The 21,891-nt window shown below is 43.5% G+C and overlaps 1 protein-coding gene across 4 annotated transcripts in view; it reads left to right on the forward strand.

The window, feature by feature from the left end:
• ANO4 (anoctamin 4) overlaps positions 1–21,891 on the forward strand; it is a 177,976-nt gene that overhangs the window by 84,640 nt on the left and 71,445 nt on the right. For 3 of the 4 annotated variants that reach the window (XM_054167688.1, XM_054167690.1, XM_054167689.1), the window contains exons 6-7: positions 21,294–21,394; positions 21,652–21,753. In XM_054167688.1, coding sequence (XP_054023663.1) covers positions 21,294–21,394; positions 21,652–21,753 — 203 coding nt within the window. The remainder of the gene's footprint in view (positions 1–21,293; positions 21,395–21,651; positions 21,754–21,891) is intronic. The other variant, XM_054167691.1, reaches the window with a different exon arrangement.

Here is a 21,891-nt window from a genome sequence, read left to right on the forward strand (position 1 = left end):
TTTTCAGTCAGGGACAAAATTTCCTAACTGGCTTATTCTTCTTTACAATGTCTCACAAGTCAGATAAATAACTATGATATTCTGACTCTGGGATCCTTGATGATCCTACTGATTCCATATTTTTAGGACTCTCATGAAACAGTCTTGTGCCATGGGTAGAATGGAGAGGGCGGTCTCCAAATGGAGCAAAAATACCAGAGATGAGGTACAGTTTATAGGCACTGATACCTGCTGGAAATACGACATGAGACCCATGCCTCCCAGAGCTGACTGGCAGATGCTTAGCAGGAAACAAAATACTACTACACATTCTGAGGGCTAGTTTCTATTTATCCAAATGCAAGTTAAACCTGAGACTAAGATCAGCCACTGACACTCAACAAAACCAACCAACCAACCAACCTTAGGATCACTTTTACATACAGACAAAATGCAGGTAGCATCTATCATTCCAAATACAGTGCTCAGCCCCCTGGGGACAGCAAAAATCCAGCATTTTTCTGGAAAGCCAGTCTTTCCAAGAGAGAATGAGAGAATTAAGAACCAAAACATAAACTGTGCCTGTGGTATTTTTCACAAGAATTATCTTGGCCAAAATCCAGCCAAGTCCTGAGGTTTCCCAAATTATTCCTGAGGTTTCATTTAATGTATTTTATTCCTTATCCTATATGGCCAGGTACAGCTAAGTTTCTGTAAGCTGTGCTACACTCTGCTGCTTATTGCTGTCTACACCTACCTGAAGGGAGGTTGTAGCCAGGTAGGGGTTGGTCTCTTCTCCCAGGCAATCAGCACCAGAACAAGAGGACACAGTCTCAAGCTGTGCCAGGAGAGGTTTAGGCTGGATGTGAGGAGAAAGTTCTTCCCAGAAAGAGTAATTGGCCACTGGAAATGTGCTGCCCAGGGAGGTGGTGGAGTCCCCATCCCTGGAGGTGTTCAAAAAGGGATTGGACATGGCACTTGGAGCCATGGTTTAGTTGATGAGATAGTGTTGGATGATAGGTTGGACTCGATCTCAAAGGTCTCTTCCAACCTGGTTAATTCTATTCTATTCTGCTCATGGATACAGCATCACAGACATCTCTCAGTAAGGTACTTCAAAGTATACTGCATTAGCAGGGCTTGCACAGAGGTAGCCAGCATGAAGCAGCTAAAATATGTAATTATTCTTTTGGAAGCTGTTTAAACTGGACTGTAGCACAATGCAAAAGTGGGGTGGAGGTAAGGCAGTGAAAAGAAATCTATGCTGGATGAACAAATGCAGAACACCTTTGGACAGACACCTTTGAACATCTTTACAGAACTTAGAAGAAAGTGATCCTCTTAGACTTCAGTAAATACTGTGTATCCAACAGGAACCTGATGTTGGGAAGGATCTGGCCATGCACCCTAGGTACAGGCTATACTTGGTTTGAACTTGGCATGCTTTGGGGTTTTAATTTGCTTCTCATGACTGCACTGAACTAATCCATACCTACTGAATGTACTTGGTACAGATGGCTTAATGATTGTGTCCAAAGTTTTTCATGTATAATGTATGTGTTGGTTTGATAGTTTGTCTGAAAAGACATATGACATGCTGCTGGAAAATGGTAGATGGAATAGAGGGGAACTAGTCACACAAGGACTGAAAGGTAATCAGGCTGGATTTTGGGTGTGTTTTCCATATTTGTGTCTACTAGTGTTTCAGTATAAAAGCAATGAGCTGCTTTAAAAGCATAAAATTCCTCAGTGCCTTAAAAAGCAGCTCTCCTCACAGCTACTGGATGGGGAATGTGTTTCAGGAACCACTTTCAGATATTTCACAAAAGCAGCCAATCCATTTGGCTTCTACCCACACAGTGATCTTTGCATCTCCCAGATGTTAGTGTGATGTGCTAGTCCAGTTTTCAGGAGCACTCCAAAGTGTGGTTTTTCTGTTACCATGCCTGATTAAAAATTTAAACATCACCACCACAAGTGTCAAGCTGTCACCAGGGTATCTCTAATTGCATTCACTCTCAGCCTCAAGCAGCAGCTGACATTTCTGGGACAACATCTGGCAGCTGATATGCAGCTGGTGTATACAATAGGCAGTAGAAATATACAATAGGTGTTCTCTGGAGACAACACAAAAAGATAGGGTAGAAAAGCAGAGTGCAAGCTTCACACTCATTGTAGGAATAAATATCTCCTAGCAGGTATAACCTGAAAGTTATGCTAATCTGAGTCTGAAAGTTTTGTCTCAAGATCTTTTTTGATGCCATGTAGAATAGAATAGAATAGAATAGAATTAACCAGGTTGGAAAAGACCTTTGAGATCATCAAGTCCAACCTATCACCCAACACCATCTAATCAACCATGACACCAAGCACCCCATCCAGTCTCTTCCTAAACACCTCCAGTGATGGTGACTTCACCACCTCCCTGTGCAGCACATTCCAATGGCTAATCTCTCTTTCTGGGAAGAACTTCTTCCTGACATCCAGCCTAAACCTCCCCTGGCTCAGCTTGAGACTGTGTCCTCTTGTTCTGGTGCTGGTTGCCTGGGAGAACAGACCTGCCCCCACCTGGCTACAACCTCCTTTCAGGTAGGTATAGACAGCAATAAGGTCTCCCCTGAGGCTCCTCTTCTCCAGGCTAAGCAACCCCAGCTCCCTCAGCCTCTCATCATGGGACTTGTTCTCCAGACCCCTCTCCAGCTTTGTTGCCCTTCTCTGCACACCTTCCAGCAACTCAGCATCTTTCCTAAACTGAGGGGCCCAGAACTGGACACAGGAATTACAGGATCCTACTCTTCCATGACTTTTCAAGTTTGCAGACACAGACAGGTTCACGGTGAGGTAGCAGGGGTTCTGCAAAGCAGTTTCTCTTATTGAGGCTGTAACTCGGTGCTAATGGGACAGGACTTCAGAGGCTGGAAACATGTATTCAGTAAGTAAGAGACTTATATTTAGCAGCAACTTGAAGCCTGGTTTAAAATGATGAATGTTGAGAGAAATTACAGATGACAGAAAGAGCACACAAGGTAGTGCCTCTGTGACTCTTGACTCATCCCTGAGTGTAAAACCAAAATAGACATATGACCGTGTCAAAGTGGGATAAAAGGTAGAAATCAAGGGGGGAAAAAAAACCCCAAGAACTTCAAAGGCTGGAACTTTAAATATAGTTGTGCTCAGAAGGTAACAATATGGAAGAGCTGTTATAATCAACACCTCTTGCTCCTGAGCATAGTCAATTACTGTCTTTCTTTCTGGCAAAAATGACATCTACTACTCCTTGTTATTGTTGTTGTTAGTACTGCACAGCCAAAAGGGCTATGTGAGACTGATCTGCTTTTTTTTTCCTGGTTTATGAGTCATCACTTCAATTGTTCATGAGACTCCTGTTATATAAATGCTGTTGCTGGTTGTGATTCATAGGCAGAGAAAGAAGTTGACTTCCAGACCCCAAGTGGCGTTTGCAGATCTGCATGAGAAAAGGTGTTTTATAAACTAAGCTTATGTAATTTGGTTCTCCTAGAAGCAGGGCACAATAAAATGTCCTTGCCTTTGGAGTTTACTCTAAGTTTGTTTCTCATTTATAACTTTGGTTTATTCAGTTACTGCCAGAACAATAGCTTCCTTCTAATTTATTGCTGCTACAGATGTTAATTTGACCAGCCATGGGCTGGATTGGTTGATGGGTTGGACACGATGATCTTGAAGGTCTCTTCCAACCTGGTTTATTCTATGTATTCTATGTATACAGTTTATAACTGAAAGCCCAGCCTATGGCCTGCTAATTCTCTGCAGCTTGCCAGGAGAGCTTGTGTGGTGGCCAGGAGAAAGCTGCAGGTCAGCTGGGGAATCTTCCTGGCTGCTAGTTTTCCTTTGGTGTTCACATCCTTTCCCTGTCATGTTGAGCTCACTCTGCAAATATTAAATCCCCCTATCCACTAAAGAAAAGGGTGGCTGGTGGTCACCCAAATTGCATTTGCTGTCCTCTGAGCTTTTTTTACAGAGAGAAAGAGATCTGTGGGAGATACATGCTAGGAAGCACTAGGACAGCTATGCATATGATGATCATCCATGCTGTGCAGGCATGCTGGGTCAGGCCACATGGTGGATGTCTTCTCTCACTAACAAGCTTCCCTTTAGGACAAACTGGCACTTGGCAAAACTAAGCTTTCTTGGTCCTTGGAGAGGGTCAGATGTTGTATTGAGTTTGCATGGCTACATTCTGGTAGCAGGGGAAATAGATGTGGCTTCTGTGAGCAGCTGCTAGAAGCTTCCCCTATGTCTGATAAGAGTTAGTCAGCCAGCTTCAAGATGGATCTGCAGGTCTGTAGCACACTGAGAAGAAATTTCATAGAAGTTGTTCATGGAAGACAATCTCCTGTGGGAGAAGACCCAAGCTGAAGCAGGGGAAGAGAGCAAGGAGGAAAGAGCTGCACAAAATGTGTGATGAACTGACTGTAACCCCCATTTCCCTGTCCCTCCACAACACTTTGGGGGAGGAAGCAGATAAGAATCAGGAGGGAAGCTGAGACTGGGAAGAAGAGAGGGGTAGAGGGAAGATCTTTTTTAAGACCTGATATTTTTTCTCAATACCTTACTGTGATTTGATTGGTAATAAGTTAATTTCCCTCAGTCAAATCTGTTTTGGTGACAGTAATTGGTGAGCAACCCTCATGTCCTTCTCTGAACCCACTGACCATTCCTCCTTGCTGCCCAGTTGAGGGAAGGGGATTGACAGAGCAACTTTGGTGGACACCTGATGTCCAGCCAGGGTCAACCTACCACAAATGAGCTCAATGTTCATCTGCTACTCCAACTAATATCAGGCCTTCTGGCACTTCAGTGAGTTGTTTCACACTCTCATTTTTCCTATTCTATTATTCAGTATGTAAATATCTACAGTTAATGAACTTATGGTACAAATTATGCAGCCTGCAGGAGCTGTGGTTTTGCAAGCAGCATAATATTCCATTATTAGCAGGTGCAGTTTGTTATTTGATGTTTAAGCACTGTGTCTGATTGCATCCACAAATCATAGATGGAGACATCAAAGTGACATAAACTATGCCTGCAACGAGGGATCTAACCTGCAATGCAACCCCACCACATGCATCATAAGTGAAAGTACTTCCATCTACTTAATTTAAAACACTGAGCTGTTCATGTCATCCAAATTCAGTCAGAGCACATGAAAACCAGACTGCTCTTCCAAAGATTTATTGGTAGTTCATTGTCTAATGCAGTGAGCAAGTGGAGTCTCTTTTCAGCAGTGTTTTACAGCAAAAATGGATAGGCATGAACAGAGCAGTGTCCTTTTGCAGAGAGTGCTCTGTACCAAAAGGCTTTGCCACTAAAGGGCCACGAGGATGATCAGAGGGCTGGAGCACCTCTGCTATGAGGACAGACTGAGGGAGTTGGGGCTGTTCAGTCTGGAGAAGAGAAGGCTCCGAGGAGACCTAATTGTGGCCTTCCAGTATCTGAAAGGGGAATACAAGAAAGCTGGGGAGGGACTTTTCAGGGTGTCAGGGAGTGATAGAACTAGGGAAATGGGAAAAAAACCTAGAAATGGGTAGATTCAGATTGGATGTTAGGAAGTTCTTCAGCATGAGGGTGGTGAGACACTGGAACAGGTTGCCCAGGGAGGTGGTGGAAGCCTCATCCCTGGAGGTGTTTAAGGCCAGGCTGGATGTGGCTGTGAGCAACCTGCTGTAGTGTGAGGTGTCCCTGCCCATGGCAGGGGGGTTGGAACTAGATGACCCTTGAGGTCCCTTCCAGCCCTAACAATTCTATGATTCTAAACAGTGAGGGTCTTTCCAGCTGCCTGCACTTCTGAGCCAAAATGTTCTATATTTCAAATCCTGTGTCCACTGCATAACAAGAGTGGTGATTTCAAAGAGAGGCATGAGGAGGTATGTCTACATGGACAGAGTCTGAATTCAGATTTCTGTGTGCAGTTGATAAATGTACCTTTCTTGAATGTCTGAGGGAGCCCAGAAATTAATGTATTTCCAAGTCTACAAATTCCAGCCTTTAACAGGAATTTGTAAAGTTACTAGGCTAAGAAACTGCAGCTGAAAAATGGATCTACATTAACAACAACAAAAAGAAGGTGGAACGTTTTCTTGGAATATAGAGATAATATTAAAAAAAAATGTAGATAACAAAAAAGTGATAAAAAAGGCCCTTGAGATATTTCTTTTCCTTCAGAAATGTTGAATAGGATGTATTTTTGGCAAAGAGTTTCCTAGAATCATACAGTCATAGAATTGTCAGGACTGGAAGGGACCTCAAGGATCATCTAGTTCCAACCCCTCTGCCATGGGCAGGGACACCTCACACTAGATCAGGTTGCTCAGAGCCACATCCAGCCTGGCCTTAAAAACCTCCAGGGATGAGACTTCCACCACCTCCCTGGGCAACCTGTTCCAGTGTCTCACCACCCTCATGGGGAAGAGCTTCCTGTCATCAGTCTCCACAAACCATAAAGTCAAAAAACCTTTGAAGGGCACCAGGCTCATGGTAAAAAATAGGCAATAGATTAAAAATACCAATGAAGATTACATATGAGATGTCCCCTTTATGTCAAAAGTCACCTTTCCCTTTACAATAATTGGTCTTAAACTGCAATTATTTTGGAGATGTTGTTTGCCTGCCAGTGGCCTCAGGAACAAGCACAATGCACAAGGCTCCAATCACTTAATGCACAGTAAGAGTTTTCATTGCCCCAAGGTGACAGGACGTTTTTGCAGCATTGCTCCCTGATAGCACTGACTTAATGAGCAGAAATCTAGAGCTGCCTTTTGGGAACAGAAAGACAGGATGTATAAAAATGCCAGTGGCACATTGAACGTTCCCAGTTCCTGCTGGTGATTTTGATGTTGAACTCGTTTAAAGGGTGGCACTGTGTTCACACAATTGTCATCAAATGGCTTATGTTGAAAGGGGCCTTAGGGGTCATCTACTTCAACCTCTCTGCCATGGGCAGGGATGCTTCTCAACTAGACTATGTTGCTTATCCAACCTGGCTTTGAACACACCCAGGAAGGAGGCATCCACAACATTTGGGGCAAACTATTCCACCCTAGTACTGAAGAACTTCTTCCTAATATCCAGTCTAAACCTGCTCTCCCTCAGCTTCAAGCCATTCCCCCTAGACACCCTTATGAAAAGTTCTGCTCTAGCTTTCCTGTAGGGTCCCTTCAGGTGCTGGAAGGTCAGCTGTAAGGTCACTCCAGAGTCTACTCTCTCCAGGCTGAGCAACCCCAGCTCCCTCAGCCTATACTCATAGCAGAAGTGCTTCAGCCTTGGATCATCCTTGTGGCCCTCATTTGGACTCACTCCATCAGGTCCATGTCCTTCTTATGATGGGGACAACAGAACTGGACACAGCATTTGAGGTGGGGTCTCACAGGAGCAGTATAAAGGGGCAGAATCACCTCTCCTGACCTGCTGGCCACACTCCTCTTGATGTAGCCCAGGATACATTTTGCCTTCTAAGCTGCATGAACACGCTGCCAGCTCATGGTGAGCTTTGCATCAATCAATATGCCCATGTCTTATTTTTCAGACCTACTCTCAACTCACTCAGTCCCTAGCCTGTATTCCTTCATGGCACTGGCCAAATCCAGATGCGGGACCTTGCACTGACTTAACAAACCTCATGCAGTTTATACTGTCCCATTTCTGAAGCCTGTCAAGATCCTTTTAGATGTCATCCCTTCCCTTAAGTGAGTCTGTTATGCTTCTGAACAAATAGTAGTAGTTTCAAAGATCTGCAGTGCCACCTTGGTCTAGGGGACATTTGCATCATCCCCTGCAGCATGCCATCACTGGAGGTTTTCAGGAGAAGGCTTGATGGGGTGCTTGGTGCCGTGGGTTAGTTGTTTGGGTGGTGTTGGATTGGTTGATGGGTTGGACGTGATGATCTTGAAGGTCTCTTCCAACCTGGTTTATTCTATGTATTCTATTCTAAGTGGTGTGGGGCTGTTCTTCCTGGAAGTAGTCCCAGGGGGGAAGCATGAGCCTGTGAAGAGCACTTGTCTTTCTCACCTGCTTTTGGCACAAGGTCTCCTGACCCTCTCGTTGTCTGATTAGTTCCTTTATTATATCAAGTTATCAGTCATGGAGTGAGTGGAGCATTGGTGCTGTGTGTCTTGGATTAACTCTATTTTAATTATGGTAAGAGCCTCACGAGCAGAGCTAGGCAAATTACCTCAGTGCCCAGACTGTATTGAAAAAGATGTTTCAGTTCATGGCTCTCTGGGCACAAATTAAATGCGGCATTATCCGCTGCATGTTTACGTGTTCGTTCCTCGCTGTCTGAGTGGTAACAAAGTGATGTTGTAAATAAACTTTAATAAAGCCTGACCTGAGGGGGGGAAATGCTCCTGAGATAGCCACACCATTGAAGCCTCTCTCAGCCAATTAGTTATGTCCCTCTGTTTAAAGGCTTACCTGGTTTACAAAACCTCCTTCTGTGCACAAATATCTTTTCTTATAGAAAAGCTTTTAAGAGAATCTAAAAAGTGCCTTTTAGGCTAAACTGTAAAGGCCCTTTCCTCTTCATGGTATAGTACTTAGGACAGCTTGTTTCTGATGGTAGACTCAAATAGATCTTTCCATTTACAGCAGGTAAGATTGACTCCCCTTTCTGAAGTCTCCAGTGTCAAGCACTAATACAAGAAATTTCTGCTTGCTTTATTTATTTATTTTTTCAATACTATCTCTTCTACATTTTCAAAATTCCAAACTTTCCATCAAGGAGAAAGCCTCCAGGGTGAAATGTAGATAGGAGAAGAACAAAACAGAATGAATCAAGAGAGGTGGAGGAAATGAATGGCAGACAAGGTCTCCTAAAATGTTCTGAATCACTTGCTGTCACTATGATGTGTCCAAGCAGGTAAGCAGTGAACTAGAGTCACCCATGAAGGGACAGTTGTAGAAGTAATGTGGCTGTGCTACTGCAGAAGTTGAGATGGGTGATGAGGAAGGTAACAGCAGTCCAGGGAAAATGAGGGGGCTGTGCTGCAGAGCCCCAGAGTAAGAAGAACCATCATACTGACTGTAACTGTTTGCAATGAAGATATCTGGCTGAGGGGGGAACGAGCCCTTCTGGGCAGCAGTTCATTTAAATCTGAGGCAAATAGAACAAATTAATTGTACCCTGAAGGTGCCTGTTCCTCTTCACTGCAGACATCTAAACATAGCTCCATAGCTGCCCTGAATCACACCTGTGATGTTTGCTCTGTGAGGCAGCCTTCAGGCGACTTCTCAGGATCAGTGGGCTGAGAGACATGATAATGCCAATGCTTTGATACGAATGCAGCAGCCTGACAGTGTTCAGCAGGGAAAACTGGATCAGAAATGTGGTACACACCTTTATATACATATAAACTACTAAAGATAAGCAGTTTTGTTTGTCCTGCACCCAAGTGATATCAATGGACTTACACGAGTGCATCTGTGGATTGCAGGATCTACCCACTACTGGTCGAGTGTAAAGCAAACAGCTAACACGATTGTGTGACAACTGGAAAGTTCAGTTCTAAAAGCCCCAAGCTGTGCAATAGATTAATGCTTCTGCAGACTTCCCATTATTTGACACTTCTCTTGGCTGTTTTGACTGTGAATTGATGAGTGCTTGCTGTGCCGATTTAGATTTTCATCTTGGCTTGGGTTTTTTTGTTTCTGTTGTGAAAGGAAACAGAAGCCATGGATCTTACTAATGCCAAAGGCACAATGTAAAAATGGTATGGGGAATGTGAGCACGTTGGAGCTTTGGGGAAGAGAGGGAAAAGGGTAATGGTCAGAAAGCTTTAAAGCTGTGCTGGGTTAGGAACTGGCTGGAGAGCCGAGCCCAAAGGGTGGTGGTGAATGGTGCCACATCCGGCTGGTGGCCAGTCACCAGTGGTGTCCCCCAGGGATCAGTGCTGGGCCCCATCCTCTTTAATATCTTCATTGATGATCTGGATGAGGGCATTGAGACAGTCATCAGCAAGTTTGCAGATGACACCAAGTTGTGAGCAGATGTTGGTCAGTTAGAGGGTAGAAAGGCTCTGCAGAGGGACCTCGACCGACTGGACAGATGGGCAGAGGCCAATGGGATGGCATTTAACAAGTCCAAGTGCCGGGTGCTGCACTTTGGCCACGGCAACCCCATGCAGAGCTACAGGCTGGGGTCAGAGTGGCTGGAGAGCTCCCAGAGAGGGACCTGGGGATGCTGATTGACAGCTGCCTAAACAGGAGCCAGCAGTGTGCCCAGGTGGCCAAGAAGGCCAATGGCATCCTGGCCTGCATCAGAAATAGTGTGGCCAGCAGGAGCAGGGAGGTCATTGTGCCCCTGTACTCAGCACTGATTAGGCCACACCTTGAGTCCTGTGTCCAGTTCTGGGCCCCTCAGTTTAAGGAGGACATTGAGACACTTGAATGTGTCCAGAGAAAGGCAACAAGGCTGGGGAGAGGCCTTGAGCACAAGCCCTGTGAGGAGAGGCTGAGGGAGCTGGGGCTGTTCAGCCTGGAGAAGAGAAGGCTCAGGGGTGACCTCATTGCCCTCTACAACTACCTGAAAGGTGGTTGTAGCTGGGAAGGGGTTGGTCTCTTCTCCCAGGCACCCAGCACCAGAACAAGGGGACACAGTCTCAAGCTGTGCCAGGGCGGGTTTAGGCTTGAGGTGAGGAGAAAGTTCTTCACCGAGCGAGTTGTTTGTCATTGGAATGTGCTGCCCAGGGAGGTGGTGGAGTCACCGTCCCTGGAGGTGTTCAGGAGGAGATTGGACGTGGCACTTGGTGCCGTGGTGTAGTCATAAGGTCTGTGGTGACAGGTTGGACTTGATGATCTTTGAGGTCTCTTCCAACCTTAGTGATACTGTGATGCTGTGTGATACTGTAAAAAATGTATCAAGATGTGGAGGCACGTCCACATTAAATCATGGCAGAGGAGTGAAAAAAAGAGCCCTTCTCTCGGTGTAAATCCCCCTATGAAAATCTAAGCACTAAATCTCTTTGGAAATGCAACACAAGCCCTTAACTTCAAACAAACCTTTTGTATTTACAGAGGATGACTTAAGAGAAGGCAGGGAAGTGGAAAGGCAAAGAATTAGTAGTCATTAATATAGATTGGATTCAGCCAACAGTTTTAGCTGAGGAAATTGGGAAGCATTTTGAAAATGTTGAAACATTCCTCTTAACCAGATTCAAAATTAAGTGCCTGATATGAAAATGCTGTGCTAGTTGATCATAATAAAGTCTAAAAAAAAAAAAGCAGGTGTCTGTAATTTGTTGTGCCCCAGAGGCTGTCATTGACAAAGGTTTGACGTTGCAAATGCCTCCATAGACAGTCAGACAGCGAAGGGTAGGGCCAGTTGTCTTCTGTGGTTGTGTGAGGGACTTGCTAAGAGAAAAGTCATGTTGACTAATATGGGTTTTGACTAGGTGACCTCTGGAAGTCCCTTCCAACCTCTGTTATTCTATGATGCTGTGACAAGCAGCTTGTTTAGTTCCTCTAGGTGATTTGTATACAGAACTTACAATGAGCTTGCCTTCACGTTTTAGGTGTTTGAATGATTATTAAGTTTGTGAAATTAACTGTTGGACAAACAATAAATTGCCTTTTTTGGTTTTGTGGGTGTTTTTTTTTTCTTCCAAAGCAATTTTTCTCCACTAAGCCTCTAAAAGCAAACATGAATATTTAATAGAAAATTCATTAAATGTAAATATTTGCACCTTCAAAAAGTGATTAATGAGACATAGTATGGGGTTTATATTTCACATTGGAAATAAATCACAGAAAAGGGTGACTGATAAGATGAAGCTCAAATGCACAATGCATTTATTGAAGGCCTGTGACACCAGTTCTGGGCCCCTCAAATTAAGAAGGACATTGAGACTCTTGAACGTGTCCAGAGAAGGGCAACGATGTGGATGAGAGGCCTTGAGCACAAGCCCTACAAGGAGAGGCTGAGGGAGTTGGGATTGTTTAGCCTGGAGAAGTGGAGGTTCAGGGGAGACCTTATTGCTGTCTACAACTCCTTGAAGGGTGGTTTAGCCAGGTGGGGGTTGGTCTCTTCTCCCAGGCACCAGATCAAGAGGACACAGTCTCAAGCTGTGCCTGGGGAAGTGTAGGCTGGAGGTGAGGAGAAAGTTCTTCACTGAGAGAGTTGTTAGCCATTGGAATGTGCTGCCCAGGGAGGTGGTGGAGTCACCATCCCTGGAGGTGTTCAAGTGGGGATTGAACGTGGCACTTGGTGCCATGGTTTAGTCACAAGGTCTGTGGTGACAGGTTGGACTCGGTGATCCTTGAGGTCTCTTCCAACCTTGGTGATTCTGTGATTCTGCCAAAAGTAAAATATTGTACAAAAGAGACCTTTTTGTGGCATCTAGTGCATTCCAAATTAGTGGCATTTTTAATTTCCTGTTGCAGTGCCTGGTGTAAAGAGACTTAGTGTCAAATCAAATGGTGGTGAGTGGAAACAATCAACTCTGCTCAGAGACTTTAGTTATCTGCATCTTTTTAACTCTGCAAATAACTAGCTCCCCATCTTGATCCTACTCTCCAGTCCAAAGGAATTAAAAGATGCATCCTATCTGTTTGTCAGATGAAATCCATGTGATTAGCTGTTTTAATTTTCCCAGGAATCTTAACCAGATGGGACAAAACTACATTCAGTCAGTATTTACTGTTGGGATTATCATGACATGTTTTATCACTGCTCCACATTCAGGTAAACCTCCTCCATGGTCATGCTGCAGGTATTTCCTAATCTTTTTCTCTAGGAAGTGGAGTTCAAGCCAGTAAGATCTTGTTTCCATGGTAGATTTAGCATATCTAAGTTGCCTTTCTGTGAGAGCCATCCTGTCCATCTCAAGTGAGTTCAAATGACATTAGTTAGAATTAGCATCATCCTCTCTCATGCTCTTTCTTCTCCCAAATGAATTTGTATGTCTCTATTACAGGCTGTAAAACTCATCATTGCACAGGAAACTTGAGCAAAGAGATGGTATTTGCATTTTATTTCTATTTCAGCAACCTACCCTGTTTGCTAAGTTGCCCTCCCACTCACACATTTTTGTCTACATGAAAGGACGTTTCCAGACATTTCCCTATGTTACTAGCTGTTCTGTTCCAGCATTGAGAGCCTGTCAGCTGCTGCCAGAAATTAAGTACTGTAACAAAGACACCTGCTCTGAGCTGGATTAGATGACACATTTCCTGAATGGTGGCAACAGCCAGCCAACTGCCCATATTACTAACTCCACTGGAGCTGAACCTCTCAAAGTATTTTGCAAAGTGAAGATAAAGCTCTACCCCATCCTCACATTTTGCCATGAGATTTCATGGTAAAATCATTTTACATTGTAGTCATGTTCCTGCCTCCTCATATCAGCTAATTCTGCACTTTGTATGTCAGTGTCCTCTTATTTTAAAATAGTTTTATTAGCAGCTTCCTAATTATTAGGCCTTTCACTTTTAAAACCATTGTTGCATCCTTACTGGCTTTGCTCTCCAGCTTCTTGAAAGTCAAAAGCTTCTTAAAGTCCCCATTGAAATGTGAGCATTATACTCCCCACTTTCACTAAACCTGGGGCTGAAAGTATTTATGTCAGAGCTATTGGCACTATTATTTACTAGCTTCTCCTAATCCATGAACGTGAAGGTTAATGCTTGTGAGTACGCAGTGTTTCCCCTGAAACTGGACACGTATTGACAGCACCTGAGTGATTACCCAGTAGCAATGTATGCACCTTCAAAAACTATTGGCAGGGTGTTACTGCTGCTTTCCCAGCTCTGCAGAATTACCCTTGTGAATTTACATTCACTTTGGTTTGTTGGTTTGTTTGGTTTGGTTTTTTTTCAGAGGAAGTATGGTTTAATCAACTAAAATTTGCTGGGGTTTGGGTTTTTTTTTTCCCACTTCATTCACCAGATGGTGAATCAATCTCTGCTCTTAACATAACAGAGCGATTCTCTGACACAGTGGAACCTGTAGCACTTACTACTTACTGTAGCAGTTGCTATTTATTTTCTCTGCTCAAACGTCATAGGGAACTTGTTTACAGAAAGAATTGTTACTAGAGAAAGAATATTGATTTTTCTCTCCTTTTCTGGGTTTTCCTGAATTGTAGAGTAGAATAGAATAGGAGTAGAGTAGAATAGGAGTAGCATGGAACAGAATAGGAGTAGCATGGAACAGAATAGGAGTAGCATGGAACAGAATAGGAGTAGCATGGAACAGAATAGGAGTAGCATGGAATAGAGTGGAGTAGCATGGAATAGAGTGGAGTAGCATGGAATAGAGTGGAGTAGCATGGAATAGAGTGGAGTAGCATGGAATAGAGTGGAGTAGCATGGAATAGAGTGGAGTAGCATGGAATAGAGTGGAGTAGCATGGAATAGAGTGGAGTAGCATGGAATAGAGTGGAGTAGCATGGAATAGAGTGGAGTAGCATGGAATAGAGTGGAGTAGCATGGAATAGAGTGGAGTAGCATGGAATAGAATAGAAGTAGAAGAGAATAGAGTGGAGCAGAAGAGAATAGGAGTAGAATAGACCAGGTTGGAAAAGACCTTCTTAACAGAAATAAGCTATGTTTGCTAGACATTAAAACACACTTCCCATTCTGGTTTTTCAACTTGCCTTGCAGAGTCTTCCAAAAGTAGGCAAAGTTGAATTCTGGTTGATGGACCTGCTGAAAAATCTTGCTTACCTCCTTTTATAAAGAAGGCTTTAAGAGATGAGGAGAGCCCCAGTTTAAAATATTTTCCTCTTAAATGATGCTAAGGAAAACACCTTAATGGTAAATCATAATTTCTTTTCCATGTTAAAATGCATACAGAAATGAGAGCATTGGGATTTTTTTGCAGTTGCCTGCCTAATAGCCTCCAGGCAAAGAAACAATTAGATGATTCAGTTGGAGACACCGTAACTTTATCTTCCTTCAAGGTTATATGCTTGAATCTCCTTTCTCACCTCTCTTAACTCTCAGAGTCAAGAAACACTTGTATTAAGGTGAGCCCTACGGTTGCTTTTGTCTTAAAATGACTTAACAATATTATTGATAATGACCCCAAAAAAGTCCCCATTGGAGGAGAATGTTGAAAAGGGTATTTGACAGAAGATACTCATCTCCAGCCTTGATCCTGGAAGACAACCTGCAAATACAGCAAAATGTGGGCTTTTCAAGAGATATTCGGTGTCAGCACTTTGCTTCCATTCAGGCTAACAATGCTAACTCCAGAAGGAGCAATCAGGTCAATAGTGCACATAGATATTGAAAATCTGCCATCAAAAGGAGTTAGAATACCTGCAGGAGTACGTGTGAGTTTATTAGCCAGGGCTTGAACGGTACTTAACAGCATTCTGTGCACACTTTCAGAAGGAGAATGAGAACCTGCCCTTTCCATGGTTTCCTTGCCTAGCTGATGACTGGTGCTTATGCTTTTGGAGTTAACTAAATGTCCCTTACTTTAATTAGTTCCACTCCTTCTCTGGTGATGCTGGAGAAGACTATGGAGCTTGATTTGAAACACATTTGTAGCTGATTTGCTCTTTTGGAGGGAAATGAAATGTCTGCCAAAACTTACTGATGAAACAGAAGTCAGTCATGCCGAAAGAACAAGTCTATAACATGTGGACCTATGGTACTGCCTGTATGTTAGGGTTTGCAGCCATCATACCATACTAAAGGGGGTTGTCGGTGAAGCCAGAAAGGTTGGAAATTAATTGCTACCTCTGAGACAGAGAGATGGGCTACAGAATAGCCCATGGAGATTAGCAAACACTGATCTAATGTTTTCAAGACTTATGGAATATGATTCCCAGCTGCAAAAGGAGATTGCAAAGTGGAAAGAAGGAAGGGAAAATATTAGATTCAGGGTTTCATTAAACTCAATACACATTGCAGGTGCTGTTCCACCAGAATAATCATGTTTTAAAGTTCTTGCAAGAAGCTTTCATAAAGAGCAATGAACAGTTTGAATTTTCATGGATTTTCATGTCTGGAAACTCATAGTTTTCAACCAAAATTTCTCTAGAGCACAGTTCTTCCACAGAAAATACTCTTTTCTCCAGTCAGTTCCAATGTGTTGCCCAGAGGCTGTGAAATCTCTTGCCTACAGAGATAGGCAGGACTCAATGGGATGAGCATCTGAGCAATCTGATCTAACTTGGCCCTGCTTTAGCTGGAGAGTTAGCCCAAGTGATACCTAGAGGTCCCTGACAACCTAGACTAGTCTGTGATTATCTAGTTCTGGCAAGTCGTGTTACACTAGGTTTGCACTGTTCTGAAGATAGGATAGGATAGGATAGGATAGGATAGGATAGGATAGGATAGGATAGGATAGACCAGGTTGGAAGAGACCTTCAAGATCATCACATCCATCCCATCATCCAACACCATCTATCAACTAAACCATGATCAAGAATGTTATTACTGACTAGAAGAACATCTGCTTTGCTGTGGGTAATCCTTCTTAAGAAATCAGCTTGAAACAACCAGTTTATGTGAACATTGTTGCCCTGGCCATTATCATATGTTGATAGCTCTGTAGGTGCTGGTGCTGCAGGTCCACTGATTGCATTTTTGTGTTTGCAAAGTGGTTTATCTCATTATCTGTCCCCTTGTTTTCCTTCCTTCATCATACAGACATCGCTTTCTAGCAGAGTGCTCGTGTCAATAGCTGTCTTATTTAAATTTCCAAGGGAATAATGTTACATTGATTTTTGCTTGTGTGCTCCCATAATGTGAAATTGAGTTTACTTCCCCAAATCATTTAATGAGCCAAGCCTCAAAAGTCAATTTCAACAGAAGAATGTTCCTCTCCTCCTCATTTAGAAGCGGAAGGATACTCTGTCTAAATACTAATCTAATAAGGAGGGTTTAGCAGATTCTATTCACTAAAGTAGTTTTGTAACTACAGTGGTGCTCCTTACATATATTTCTTCCATGGTTTTGGTTATTTTGATTAGGTATTTTCTCCTCAGATTGAGCAAATGTTACGTTTCACTCGGTTACTCCTCCATCTCAATTTGTGCTTTCCCATCTTGTTCCTCTCAGCTTTTCTTAGTGCTTTCCTTTACAAACACTTAACATGAGCAAACCCAAGAGGAACAGATTACTATATCAATAATTTAGCATTATTATCCCTTTCTTCTGAAAATAATTGAACCCTCCAAAGGTATTTTGGTTAGACAAAGCCACTAAAATAACATTACATGATATTGAGTTTAAAAAAAACAAGAGAAGAAATGATTCTTTAAACATCTGAGTTTATATTTGTGAGAACTATACAGATATAGAACTATACAGCTATAGAACTATACAGATATTATCCATGTTTCTGACTGAAAGCATGGAACACATAAGAAATGAAATGTAGATAAGGCAGAGTTCACTTGTGAAACAGCATCTCCACAAGCCACGTTACTGTAGCTGCCATATCTGGTATGGATTAAGCTACAACATGCTGGGAAAATGCCAACAGCTACCACTAAATTTTCAGGCTTTGTTAATGACTGGTGTGTCAGGACCATAATTTCACTCTCTGTATTTGGCTTGTTAGAGGATTCTTTCAAGTTGTGCAGAATACAAAACTAACCAGGTTGGAAAAGACCTTCAACATCATCAAGTCCAATGTATTGCCCAGCTCCATCTAATCAACTAAACCATGGCACTAAGTGCCTCATCCAGTCTCTTTTTAAACACTCCCAGTGATGGTGACTCCATCACCTCCCTGGGCAGCCCACTCCAATGGCCAGTCTCTGTGAAGAATTTCTTCCTAACCTCCAGCCTAAACCTCCCCTGGCACAGCTTGAGACTGTGCCCTCTTGTTCTGGTGCTGGGTGCCTGGGAGAAGAGAACAACTCCCACCTGGCTACAACCTCCCTTCAGGGAGTTGTAGACAGCAAGAAGGTCTCCCCTGAGTCTCCTCTTCTCCAGGCTAAGCAATCCCAGCTCCCTCAGCCTCTCCTCATAGGGCTTGTGCTCCAGCTCCCTCCCCAGCTTTCTTGCCCTTCTCTTGGACACATTCAAGTATCTCAATCTCCTTCTTAAACTGAGGAGCCCAGAACTGGACACAGGACTCAAGGTGTGGCCTAACCAGTGCTGAGTACAGGGGCACAATGACCTCCCTGCTCCTGCTGGCCACACTATTTCTGATGCAGGTCATTGGCCTTCTTGGCCACCTGGGCACACTGCTGGCTGATGTTCAGCCTACTGTCAGATGGGTGTGATGGGTTGTGATGGGTTACGTTTGATCTATGATTCATTTATTTTTTGTAATCCCCAGGTGTTTATGACAAAATTGCCAGTCCACTGCTGACTTAAACCCTTCTTTGAGAGAATGCTTTACAGGAAATGTTTAGAGAGGCAGAACTTAGCCTTGATTTTGTGGTATCAACTTGCTAAAGCCTCATGGGAAAATAAAGGATAATGTGTGAAACGTACCTATAAAGAAAACCATCATTAAAGGCCTGATTTAGAACCCATAAAAGTCAATGAAAAGAGTACAGCTGAATTCATTGTCTCTGAAGCAAGTCTCTTGGGGCCATTTTGTTGCTGTTGTATCATTTCATGTTGAATTTTTTTTTTTCTGAATGTCATCATCAAAAGAACAGCAAGGGTTTTATTCCCCCTCTCCTCCTGCAGTTTTTAATACCAGGAAGTCACTTCTTCCATTATGTGCTAAACCCTTTTTTAATTTTTTGGTTTTTTTCCTGTAGGCCAATAATACTTTGGCTACAAATAGTTCTGTGTCCATTTTTGAAGATTCTGATAGTCTATTCGTCTTAAAAACTGTTCATTGTTAACTGTAGGGTCTGGGCTGCGGGGATTTTTTCTCTCTTTTCTTTCTTTTCTCTTCTCTTCCTTTCTCTTCTTGCTTCTCTTCTCTTCCTTCCTCTTTTTGCTTCGCTTCTCTTCCTTCCTCTTCTCGCTTCGCTTCTCTTCCTTCCTCTTCTCGCTTCGCTTCCTTTCTCTTCTCGCTTCGCTTCTCTTCCTTCCTCTTCTCGCTTCGCTTCGCTTCTTGCTCCTCTTCTCGCTTCGCTTCGCTTCTTGCTCCTCTTCTCGCTTCGCTTCGCTTCTTGCTCCTCTTCTCGCTTCGCTTCGCGCTCCTCTTCTCGCTTCGCTTCCTTCCTCTTCTCGCTTCGCTTCCTTCCTCTTCTCGTTTCGCTTCTCTTCCTTCCTCTTCTCGCTTCGCTTCCTTCCTCTTCTCGCTTCGCTTCGCATCCTTCCTCGCTTCGCTTCCTTCCTCTTCTCGCTTCGCTTCCTTCCTCTTCTCGCTTCGCTTCGCTTCCTTCCTCTTCTTGCTTCGCTTCCTTCCTCTTCTCGCTTCGCTTCCTTCCTCTTCTCGCTTCGCTTCTCTTCTTGCTCCTCTTCTCGCTTCGCTTCCTTCCTCTTCTCGCTTCGCTTCCTTCCTCTTCTCGCTTCGCTTCGCTTCCTTCCTCTTCTCGCTTCGCTTCTCTTCCTTCCTCTTCTCGCTTCGCTTCTCTTCTTGCTCCTCTTCTCGCTTCGCTTCTCTTCTTGCTCCTCTTCTCGCTTCGCTTCTCTTCTTGCTCCTCTTCTCGCTTCGCTTCACTTCTCTTTCCTTTTCCCTCCCTTCCTTTTCCCTTCTGTGTTAAAGAAAACCATAGATATGTACTTGGACTGTTGGACTTTTTGTTCCTAGCAAATGTGATAATACAGGCCTTTAAGAAAAAACAAAACAAACAAATGAAAATCCCACCAAAAACATAGAGTTGAGTCCTCCAGGAGGACCAGAAATGTCCAGGGATGGACTGAAAATTTGTAAGTTTGTTATTTAATGCCATAATCCTGCTATCCAAGGCCAACTCAGTCTCTTTTCTCCCTCCTTTTGGCTCTCTGGAGGGTGTTCCTTATCTGGTAACATGGGGGAGAAGGCTCGTTTGTGGTTTTCAGAGGTCTCATTTTCCCTGCCCAATCTTGGCCTGCTTGGACCTAATGGAAGGGAGGCAGCAGGAGGAGGGAAAATGAGCACTGAGATTTGTGGGTTTGTCTGGTTGGGAGAAGGTTTTTGGGGGGGTTTCATGTATCCTAGGTATGTATTAGGCATTAAGGATTCATGTAGTCTGTATTTTCCTGTCTATTTTTCATTCTCATTCTCTATTTCTGTCCAATTCAATGAGAGTATCTTTATTTTTACTTCTTTGGGGAGTAAAATTATTTCTGTCTGCTCTTTAAACTGTGACACCACATCACAAACTAGTAACAATATTTTAGCTCCTCTGAGGACATGAACATGCTGTATCAGTGTTGATAATTTCAGCACCTATCAGGATAGTGGAGGAAAGAATCAAATAGGCATAAAAAGTATAAATGTCAGCCTCCCACACATACAGTCACTGAAGCATTCAGGTAAACAAGATTAGAGTTAAGAACTCTGAGTGATTTCTGTTAAGCAAAGAGTAATATGAGGAACTGTTGTAGTTTGAGCTGGGTGCCCCCCTGGTGCATTCACTTCCTGTGTCCAGAAGTCCAGCCCAGAGGGATGGACACAGGAAATTGTGTATTCCCTACCATAATTCTTTGCACCACTATAAGATCCAGTGCGGAGTCTGGCACTTCCTCTTTCCTTCCCTCTCCGAGACTTGGTAACTGGGGGAGAGATCTCCCGGCCATGGGCCTGATTGGGCCCAAGGCCACAGGGGGATGGGCAGTCTCAGGCCTGGCCAGCTGAGACTAGCCCAGCAGAGGGAGGGGGAAGAAGGAGCCCTGGGGGTTTTGCATGCACCCTCAGGTGGGGATGGGATCTTTCTCTGTCACTGCGCTTTGGGTTCTCTGTAACATTCACTGCTTTCTATTTAAACTTTCATCACTTTTGCAATCCGTTTGCCTGAGTCGTTATTTCTACCTGTGGTGGGGAGGGGACCTGCCCCAACCCATTACAGGAACATTGAATACAGTACAATGTCTAAAAAACATAGGAAATATTCCTAAAGGAACAATTTTCTTGCCTGATTTTCTCAGGCTTAGCCCTTGCCTTTTCTCATACCCTTTACACCATCCCCATTTCCTGGGTATTCCTCAAACTCAGCTTGTCGTGACCCTCCCTGTTAACGTGATCTATTCTGTGCTCTGAAGCTGTACTGCATGCAGTTTGATGAGACCTTCATTGATTTTCATGGAAAACCAGAAGGAAAAGGAGTTGACAAAATGCAGCTAGAACTGCTCACGCTGGAGGAAGAATCACAAAGTGGAAGGGGTCACGCAAGACCAGAATAAAACCAGATATTGACCATTGTACATGGGTTCTTTCTTTTTCACTTGAAAAAGTAAGCCCTGGTGGCTGTTTTGTTTTTCTTTTGCAGTCATCTCTAACAAACAGTGATATCATCTTTGTGAAGTTGCATGCCCCTTGGGAGGTCCTGGGCAAATATGCTGAACTAATGAATGTAAGAATGCCTTTCAGGTAGGTGTAGTCGTATTTTATCTCAGCCTCCAAAGTCACACTGTACTGTAAAGCTAATGTAGTAGTAACACCAAAATGCACAGGGAAAAGCTCTTCTGTAAGATACCACCCATCTTTAGACAATATAAATGGAGTACCTTAGATACCATATTCATTGCTCTCTCTTGTTTAATGCCTGCGATTTCAGTAGAATACTGGTTTGAAATGAAGGTGAGCTGTAGAAGTGCAGCTGTTTTCATGGGGTATTCTATCCTTAGGCCCTTTAACCCCTTCAATGCTGGAGCCCCCTGCATACTTGTGCGCTGCTGTTTTTTAAATGGACAGTTCATTGAAATCAATGGGAGGTCAAGAAGATCCAGGTACGTAAGGCAGCACAGGAGGTGCATGTCTGCTGGACGTATCTGGTATGTTCAGCACCTGCAAACTGCTTGCATAGTGTGTAGTCATGGAAATACAGATTATAAACAAGTATCCCCTCTAACAGGAGCATTGTCTGA

Source organism: Dryobates pubescens, chromosome 15 (genome assembly GCF_014839835.1).
Source record: "Dryobates pubescens isolate bDryPub1 chromosome 15, bDryPub1.pri, whole genome shotgun sequence".
NCBI lineage: Eukaryota > Metazoa > Chordata > Aves > Piciformes > Picidae > Dryobates > Dryobates pubescens.